Source organism: Elephas maximus, chromosome 4 (assembly GCF_024166365.1).
Source record: "Elephas maximus indicus isolate mEleMax1 chromosome 4, mEleMax1 primary haplotype, whole genome shotgun sequence".
NCBI lineage: Eukaryota > Metazoa > Chordata > Mammalia > Proboscidea > Elephantidae > Elephas > Elephas maximus.
Window position 1 is genome coordinate 38,797,507 of NC_064822.1, and position 10,337 is coordinate 38,807,843.

The following is a 10,337-nucleotide window of genomic DNA, read 5'->3' on the forward strand; positions in this document are numbered from 1 at the left end:
TTCCTCCAGAGGCGACAGAAAAAGAAAGCTTCCCCTGGAGCTGAAGCCGTGGATTTGGACTTGTAGCCTACCTTACTCTGAGAAAAAAAAAAACTTCTCTTTCTTAAAGCCATCCACTTGAGGATTTCTGTTATAGCAGCACTAGATGACTATGACAGTCTGCACACACAAACTTCCACCTCTAAGTTGTAGAAAAATCAGATGCAGTTTGGAAGAACAACAAGAAAAACAGCCAAATACAAAAACAATTAAAAAAGAAAGATGACAAAAACTTGGTTTCCCTAAATAACTTCAGAAACCAAAAAAAAAAAAAAAAACCAAACACACTGCCATCGAGTCGATTCCAACCCTAACTTCAGAAAGCACATCTTAAATCTGGTGTCTTTTTTTTTTTTTTTTCTCTAAAACAAGTCATATGCATAAAGGACGAAATAAACTAGAAAAAAGAAAAGTGGAAATATTATGAGGAAATTTTATGAGAATTAAAACTAAAAAAGAAATAGCAGCAGTAGATTTCTTTTGAGTATTAAGTCAATCATTTGATCAACAAAAAAGCATTGCTTCCATTTAATAGAATTCTCCACTGGAAGTTAGGAGTCTTGAGTATAAACAGGTTGCACCACTGATTGTGAGACTGTGGAAAAATCACCTAACCAGGCATGACCTCAGTTTCCCTACCTTCATAACAAGAAGTTTGGATGCAGCAGACTACTGAGCTAGAGAATTTCCTTTTTTTTTTTTTTTCTCTCTCTTGTTGGGAATGAAAGTTCCAGAACACTACTTAGACTTGCTAAAGCCATCACTCACCCCTCCCTACCTGAGAGACATAGAAGGGTAGATGCAGCGGGAGGGGGCTATTGTCTAAGAAAAGGGATTGAATCAGGCTCCTTGTGCTTTGAGGGTTAAAAGGAAAAGCTGCAGGCCGCTGAAGAAATGCCTTCTCAGTGAAGAAGATGGACTGTCTCTGGGGTACCACCTTGACCCAGAGCTCCTGGGACATCCCTGGGGGTGGCTTTGAATGGGACTGAAAAAACTGGTCTCCAAGAGCAGCGATGTAGGAGCTGAGGCAGAGGACACACTTGGCCTCCCTCAAAGACACGCAGGAATCAGAATCATGTGGCAAATGGGAAACATTTTTGTAGACAGGAGTGTGGGTGGTATATTCTAGGCAGAAGAAATGGAATCAGTAAATATGGACTCAAGAAAAGTGTACAAAACATTAAAAGAACAAGAACAATTTTACAAAAATGGTGGATTCTGATGGGGGAGTTGTCATGAGTCTATTTCAACTCATAGTGATCCCGTGTGACAAAGTAGGGTTTTCTAGACCGTAATCTTTATGGGAACAGATTGCAAGGCCTTTCTCCTGCAGTAGTAGTAGGAGATAAAGTTGGAAAGATAAGGTGGAAGCCAGACTAAGAGTTTGAAGGTCGAATGTTGGGATAGACAACTCCGCTCAGTAGCAGTGAGCAACCTTAAAGGTTTGCAGACTTGGGTTCTGATATTGCCACAGACGAAATGATGCGTTTCAGTTAAATAACAGAAAAAGCATGTGAACGCATTATAAAGCACCAGAAATTGTGTTACGTAGGAAAATCTCATTAGTTACTAATATAAAACAAAATACCTTCCAAAAAACAGAATGCCTGTATTGCAGTTGTGGCTGGAGTCATTACTTCAGCAACCTCAGTGGCATCATGATTGTCTCCCAGGATCCGTTCTGCTCTTACCCATATGGATAAGAGCAGACGCTTAGACTTGATCTAAAGATTAGAAGGCAGGCTCCGTTGGTCTGATGCTACGTCTTGGAAAAAAACTGAAGCTATTTTAGACCAGGCCCTTTACGTAGACTTCCCAATCCTCACGAAAACCATTCAAATATGTCTTTCAGAGATGTTAATTACTTGCTCAAAGTCACACAGTTAGTAACTTATCCACTTACATTAGGGATTTGCATCTAAGTCTGACACCCCTCAAAGCAAGAAGCCTTCCTGTGTTTTGATTATTAATGTATCCTAAATGCCTATGGAAATGCCGATCACATCATAGATGCTCAGTAAATACACTTTGGGGAAAAAGGAATGAGTAAACAAATGGGACACTGGCTCCTTCTCTTGCATCCCAGCAATTTCTAGAAATGGGTTTCTTAGAACTACAGCAAGGTACGCCCCCTTCCCACTCTTCCTTCCTCCAGGCATTTCCAGGGTCTCAGTTCACACACACACAAAAAAAGTCTTTCTATTGCACAAAATTCCTGACTCTGGAAAGTAACAACTAGAGGGGAAAAAAACTAAAATGCTCTCTAAGGTCATACTTCTACTGAAATTCATTTATACTTAAGTGTATAGCATTCATCAAAAAGCTTTAAAAATTGATGTTAGATGATTTCTGAAAGCAGAAGGAGCCTAAACTCCAGAAGAGAGTGGCTCCAGAAAGGGGAGTGGATAATGCTGAAGAAATGCGCAGACTTCACCATTTGGCTAAGGGCCCTTCAACCTGCAGGAACTGTTGGCAGTTGGGAGGGGTGTGTGCTCTGCCCTGGGAGCTGAGCACAGACACCACTCTGCAAGACCACTGTCACAGTGCAAGCTCTGCTATGCACGATTTATATGCATATTATAATAAGGTAATAAGGAATAATAAAGTCAATCTCAATTAAGTTCCTAAAAGCTTTGTTGAGATATTATTTATTCAAGGAGCATTTATTGAGCTCTTCTCTGCTTTTTCAAAGGAGCCCTGGTGGTGCAATGGTTAAGTGCTCAGCTGCTAACTGAAAGGTTGGTGGTTTGAACCCACCAGTGGCTATATAGGAGAAAAGACCTGGTGATCTTTTACTATAAAGATTACAGCCTAGGAAACCCTATGGGGAAGTTTCACTCTGTAGGGTCACTAGAAGTCAGAGTCAACTCCATGACAAGCAACAGTAACAACTTTTTTGCACCTTTGCACACCCAAATCAAAACACAGCTAAATATCACATTCTCGGTTCAAGTTCCTCTAACTCTCACACTGCACCCTCAAAGCACCATCTACACATCTGTAACATAGCACTTAGAATTTCAGGCACAAGGACACCCAGATGGGGTACACGCTTCTGAGCAATAGTCTTCAGAAAATGCTTCAATGTATGTCACTTTGAGAATAGGCAACAAAAGACAGCCAACTCAGCACTGTCCATTGGGACTTTAGAGGAAACACTTTCAGAAGGCTAATAACATACATTTTATATCACAGAACTTCAGTTCAATCTAAACTATTAGTTATTAAAAAGAAGTGTATCAATTAAAACTATAAGTCAAATACAGAATTTAAGTTTAAAGATCAAAGAGTTTGCCCTATTAGTAAACATCAATTAAAAATATATATATATTTAGGATTGGCAAACCAGTTATTAAAAAAAAAAAAATTAGATGAGCTTTTCTCTAAAATGACTGCTATAGTTCTGCCCATTACTCTCTGTGAGTTTTGACAAGTTGTAACAGCCATTTTGATGACCAGTTTTCGTATCTGTAAAATGAGACCAACCATGCCTACATCAGAGAGTGCTATGAGAACTCAGTGAGCCTCTGTGTGCAACGTGTTTAGCCCATAATTCTATTCCGGTGGTATAGATGAGTGATCCTCCAACAGAAGGTAAGGAAGACATTCACCTGGGGGAGGGAGCACAAGTCAGAATTATCTGGGGGGCTTTAGATTCCAATTTGTGCCCCTTCCCCACAGTGAGAATTGCTGCCATTGTGAGCCACTGTGACAGCTGTGGGTACAAAGTCCCTCAGGTGAGCTGAAGCAGAAACCAGGCGTGGCTGTTACTGCAGGCGCACACCCTAATCTTCACTACATGCATCCTGTGGTCAAGGGTAAAGCTGCTTAGAATTCCACTGACTTATTCTACTTCCAGAGTTCCTGGGCAGGGCAGTTACCACGCTTAGGGGCTTACCAAAATATTGGAGAGACAAGTACACCAAGAGTTACCTCGGAAGAGAGGCCTGGTGATCTACGTCTGAAAAATCACCCACTGAAAATCCCATGGAGCACAGTTCTACCCTGGTGCACTTGGTGTTGCCATGAGTCTGAGCCAAGCCCATGCAACTAGTTATTCTACTTTCATTACTATCTCCTGATTCATTATCTCTCTCCCCTTTTCAATGCAACACACATTTATAGAGCACCTGCTTTAGGCACAGTAATGGGGCCTTGAGGTCTAAGCCTCTGATCCAGTTAGTTGTGCCCAACACTTGCAGATTAACCAAAAATCGCTCTTAACACTCAAAAATCTAAACTACCTGTATGTTTCAAGGCATAAATGTTAACACTGACTTCAAATATAAACCTCAGGCAAACTGTTAAATGGAGTTCCAAAATCATTGAAAGAGGCTGGTATTTTTCTCCCACTAAAGTCGGTTTTGTGAAAAATGACTATATTGAAGAATTACTATCTAGTGTAAGATATGTGCTTCAAATGGAATCAAAGTTTTCAAAAGAGATCATTAGAATCATTATTATGATGATTACATGTGAGGGATTTTTTTCCTTAGTGTTTAGATGAGGAAACTGAAAGAGGAAGGTTATCAGGATTGTATAACTTGACATATCAGTGTCAGACCACAATTGGATGTTCCCAGGTCATAACTATCCAACAGGGGTGACCAAAGTCACATTTTCTTGGCCTGTGTTACAGCGAGATATCTCGTGGACCGTGCAGAGCTGAAAGCTGCAGAGCGAAATCCCAGGCCTACTGCTAACTGCTATGCAGTGACCCTCAAGATTATTTTGTGTTGCCTCATCTATAAAACGACGGGGTCAAGCAAAAGTATGTCATTTCCAAGTTGTCTCATGGTTTAATATCCCAGGAATCTATGAATTACAACAAGATTTCTTTCCTACCCCCAGGAATTCCTTTAATTTTCATTCTGAATAGGTTTTTTCTTGCCACCTGGCCCCCTGTTTTAGCCACATCCTCTCAGCCCAGAGAGAAAGGTTGGGTGTTGCCCTATGGCCCGCTGTGCCGGAGCCGGCTAACACCAACTAACCAGTTGCTATCAAGTGGATTTGGACTCATGGTAACCCCACGTTCATCAGAGTAGAACTGTGCTCCATAGGGTTTTCAGTGCCTGATTCTTTGGAAGAAGATCCGAAGTACCTCTGGGTGGGCTCAAACCATCAACCTTTTGGTTAGCAGCTGACCATTAACCACGTGAGCCACTCTGGGACTCTGGCATCGACTAGTGAGAGCCTATTGTTAGTATCTCTTTCCAGTTGGACCTCCAGTGAACTTAGGTCAGTAGCTTGAAATCAGCCACGATGGAAGTATTTACACCATGGAAATTAGCAAACGCAACAAATGAAATCAGTGCTGTTGTTTCCTTTTTTTATTTCTGAGAACTATTTTTTAAACATTTACCCACACACCACTTCCTGTGAGCCAAACCCTGCCATTTCCAAGGCAAACTTCTGTGCTGAGGTCCTTCTCAAAAACCACCCTGTGTCTGACCAACTCTCACTGTAACCCAGCTACAAGCACATCGAAATGAGGCCTAAATACTGGCGATGAATGCAATTTTCTCTGTTAGAAGGATAGGAAGGCAAGAAGAAGAAACCCCATCTGTAAAGCTTAGGCCTCAAAGAACAAATGACCTGTCCATCGTCATCAGCCTAAAGATGCCCGTGGAGCTAATGATGTGGGATGCATTGGAGAGACGGAAGAAAGGGTTCTGCTATAAAACACAAAAAACACTAAGAAGCAGGGAGATCATTCTATGGATTTTCTTAATCAGTAGGAAGCTGGGGGAAGAAGGTTCCTCAGGATTCGTATAGGAGCTGCTGGGTGGGTTCTGTCTACTTAATACTAAAAAAAACTACTTAGTGCTTATTATGATCGGTTTTTCTGCTGTTAAATCCTCTCTCCTGGTACGTTCCTAGTGGTAGTGATTCAGTTATCTGTCCTCCCAGTTTAAGCTACTGCTAACCAAGCAGGTGTTCTACTTTTATCCAGACACCTCTGTTGATGCTTAGGTCCAGGAAAAAGTAAAATAAGAATTAGAGAACCCAAATGGAAAAAAATAAAAAAGAAAATCTAGAAGAGGATCCTTTGCCCATTTTTTGGTTTGTTTTTTATGCTCAGAATAAATAGGTCTTCAGCACCTCTCACCTTCTCCAAGTATTTGTCCCTAGGAAGCCATTAGTCAGAGTAAGACATCCTGCTGTCTCTAGGAGGGAAAAAAGCCTAAGCAAATTAAGAAACATTTTTTTGCTCTAAAGCATTACAAGCCAGTTTACAGAAATTAGGGGCTCTATCTGTAGCCCCTGTGGTCCAGATCTACGGCAAGCCACACTTCACATGTGCTATTATGCACATGAAATAAGGCTAGTCTGAGTTGAGATGCACTCTTCATATGTATTACATATTGTATTTTGAAGATCTAATTAAAAAATAACAAATGTAAAAATATCCCAAAGATTCTTATGTTGATCAGATGTTAAAATGATGACACTTTGGATATATTGAGTGAAATAAAATATATTAATAAAATCCATTTTGCCTGTTGCTCTTCACTTTTTATTTATTTGCTTTTTAATGTGCCTATTGAAAACTTTGAAATGAAATGCTGTGGCTCACCTTTGTGCCCCCATCTTGTGTTTCTATTACACAGTCCAAGTCTCATAAATAGCACTCGAATCGTTCATCCAGCTTCTGCTGAATACCTTCCATGACAGGGACCTGACTACTCCTAAGCAGCCTATTTATTTTAAACAGCACAAACCTTAGGAATTTTAATTGGTCTTAGTTTTAACCTTTGGAACCACAAAGAATATATTATTCCTCTTGCACATGACAGACTTCCAAGGTGAAGACAGTGATAATGCCTAACCCCACCCTCCTGGCCAAGTCTTCTCTCTTCTGGGTTAAGCAACTCCTCCTCTAGCACCAGTTATTAATTGAGAGATATGCCTTGTAGCCAGCACTAAGGTAAAATATCACCTTGGGCCCCAGGTATCTTTTCTCATTGTGTTTCTTGGGAAATGTCTCCTTTAAGTGCTTAATCTACTGCTTTCACTGGACTCATCACTAATGCAGAAAGAAAACAAAGTCACTGCTCTTCATAGCTAACACTTATCAAGTACTCGCTCTGGGCCATATTCTGTTTTAAACTTTTCACATATTGTAACTCACTGAATCATCACAACAACTGATGGAACAGGTAATATCATGATCCCAATTTTATAAACAAGGAAACTAAAACACAAAGAAATTAAATAACTTGCCCAAGATCACACAGCTAGTATGTGTCAGAAATAGGGAGCAAACCATATTGTTTTTTCTTGTATTTTTATAGTCACTGCTACTACTTAGTGGAACCCTGGTGGCAGAATGGGTAAAAGCTCGAATGCTATGAATCCACCAGCCGCTCCTTTGAAACCCTATGGAGAAGTTTTACTCTGTCTTATAGGGTCGCTGTTGGAATTGACTTGAGAGGAATGGGTACCACTACTTTGTACTTAGCAATTTTGTTGTTGTTGTTAGGTGTAGTCGAATCAATTTCAACTCATAGCAGCCCCATGTAACAGAGTAGAACTGCCCCATAGGATTTTCTAGGCTGTAATCTTTATGGATCCATTGCCATAGAGTTGATTCCGACTCATAGCAAGCCTATAGGACAGAGCAGAACTCCCCCATAGTGTTTCCAAGGAGCAGTTGGTGGATTTGAACTGCCAAACTTTTGGTTAGCAGCTGAGCTCTTAACCACTGTGCCACCAGGGTTGAAGATAGCCAGACCTTTTTCTCATGGAGCTGCTGAGTGGGTCCTGTCAAAATCTTTCAATCAGCAGCCAAGCACCTAACTTTTTTTGTCACCAAGACACCTTCTACTTAACACTACTTAACGCTTATTATGATTTGGCTTTTTCTGCAGTCAAATCCTCTCTCCTGGTACATTCCTGGTGGTAGTGATTCAGTTATCTGCCCTCCCAGCCCTCTCCCTGCCACTACCACAATGCATAGAGCAGTGCCATCAACCTAAACTGTACTCAGTAAATGTTGATTTGATAGAAATGAAAAACCAGGAAGCAAAAACTCAAGGTGAAAATCCCTCTTACATAATTTCAAAAGAACTGGGAGTGAAAATTCTTACAGGCACTCTCATTCTGAAGTTTAAGCAGGCAGAGTCTGTAGAAATAGAAAAAGATTCAATAAGGTCTTTGAAAATTTGAAAAGCTCTGAATCTGTCCCTAATGAGGAAACCACCAGCCTCCAGAAAAAGACAGGACTAAATCTGCTTCTGCTATAGTCTGAGTAATTTAGAACGCAGTTAAGGATAAACTTGCTAGCAATGAAAAGGATGAATGATTAAAATGGCTCACAGAAAAAAAGACGTGAATTAAAAAAAAAAAAGTTGTAAATATCACATGGAATCCCCTTTTAAGCGATGCTCTGTGATCTCATCCTTAGACCTAGAATGCTGCCCTTTTTTCGGCCAAAAACACTGGGAAGAGATTTGTTGGGGGGGGTAGGTAGAAATATTGTGACTTGAAAACCAGAATGAGCCAACCACAGAGCAGAAAACTCTCCCAGGATAAAGATGGCAAGGGCAATGGGATGAAAGATGTCAGGAAGAGGAGGCAGAGTTTGTGGGGTTCAGGGCCGGGCAGCACCTCTGCCCTGACCAGCAGCCACCCTCCTCCAGCCCTGCGGCTTCCATGCCTGGCAGCCAGGCAGAAAGAGCAGGTTTTGCCACAGAGCTTGTGGTACCAGGAGTTTTGCTTTCCTCCTCACCACAGGTGTTGAAAGGAACCCATTACATCTGACCCAGAAGGGGAAGGTTTGCCATAGGCACCAGGCACCGTAGGCACCAGGCACAACTCAGAAGGCCTCCACCTCAGAACAGACTTACCCAACAGCTGAACAGCCACCTGAACGAGAGACAGGAAAACCAGCAGCACGGGCAGCCTCAGGGCCAAGAGTTTATCTTTTTCTTCCATTGATGGAAAAGAGGGGGTTAAAAGAACAAAAACAAAAACAATGAGGGCATCAGACGACCCCCTCCACCAGGTCCCTTCTCAGAGCCGTCCTGCTGAAAAGAAGTGTGGAAGAAGCGCTGACTTTTAAAGGGCTCCTGAATTTAGGGGAAACCTTCAATAAGGAGATATCCTGTCACATGAGGGTGTTTGGAAAAACAGGAATTCAAAGTTACAACTTTGCTTTGTAAGCTAACTTCTGAGAAGAGCAGAAACAGAGGAAGGAGAGAAAAGGACACATGTAGGATAAGGGTGAGGACAAGGGGGAGGAGAGGGCCACAGTGAGAACTGAGGAGGGAGGGCTGGCCTGCTGGCAAGGGAAGAAGTGAAACAGCCTTGGGGCTCCATGCTTTCTCGGATGGAGCTGGGTGGAGGGCAGGCTGGAGGCTACTACCTGGGCCACAAAACTGACGTCCCCCTGGGAAGCAGACCAATTGGGGATCCCTCGGTCAGATAACCCTCACTCTAAAGTGACAGAAATGAGAGGGCATTTTAATGGAAGGAGGAAACATTTACTTAGTGGTTGAAAGTGATTCCCCTCATTCTCCACAGTCAGTGCTTAGAGTATTTTTCTTTTTCTTGTGCTTTAGGTGAAAGTTTACAGCTCAAGTTAATTCCTCATTCAAAAATGTATACACACATTGTTTTGTGACATTGGTTACAATCCCCACAATGTGACAGCACGCTCCCCCTTTCCACCCTGGGTGCCCTGCGTCCATTAGTCCAGTTCCTCCCTTCTCGTCTTGCTTTTGGGTGGAGTTGTCCATTTGGTCTCGTATGTTTTATTGAACTAAGAAGCACATTCCTCACATGTGTTATTTTTCGTTTTATAGGCCTGCCTAATCTTTGTCTGAAAAGCAGGCTTTGGGAATGGTTTCAGTTCTAAGTTAGCAGAGTGTCAGGGGGAACCTAGTCTCAGCGGTTCCTCCAGTCTCTGTCAGACCAGTAAGTCTGGTCTTTTTTCATGAATTTGAATTTTGTTCTACATTTTTCCCCAGTTCTGTCTGGAACTCTCTTTTGTGATCCCTGTTAGAGCAGTCAGTGAGAGTGTTTCTTTTTTCTTGGAGAGTGTTAAAAGAAACGGTTCACAGAGAGCTTTGTATCTCTTGTTAGAGGAAAACGGAAAGAAAGAAAGAGAGGTTAAACCTGAGGGAGATCTCCTCTGTCATTGGACTGGCAAGCGGAAAAATCTTGATGAGAGCCAGAGGAAACAGACACAGAGGATTTTCAATAAAGCCTCACTGCCCAGCTCCACCTACAGTCATCCTTTTCAAGTTTAGAATGGTCTTCTTGCTCAAATGAGAAAATCCGATTTTTTGGTCAAA

At 41.8% G+C, this 10,337-nt stretch overlaps 1 protein-coding gene across 1 annotated transcript in view; it reads right to left on the reverse strand.

Annotated features, from left to right (window-relative positions):
• The window catches only part of MRC1 (mannose receptor C-type 1), a 106,512-nt gene extending 97,330 nt beyond the window's left edge, over positions 1-9,182 (reverse strand). The window contains exon 1 of the mRNA XM_049881900.1: positions 8,889-9,182. Within this exon, the coding sequence (XP_049737857.1) occupies positions 8,889-8,976 (88 nt within the window). The 5' untranslated portion in view covers positions 8,977-9,182. The remainder of the gene's footprint in view (positions 1-8,888) is intronic.
• Between the last annotated feature and the right edge of the window lie 1,155 nt (positions 9,183-10,337).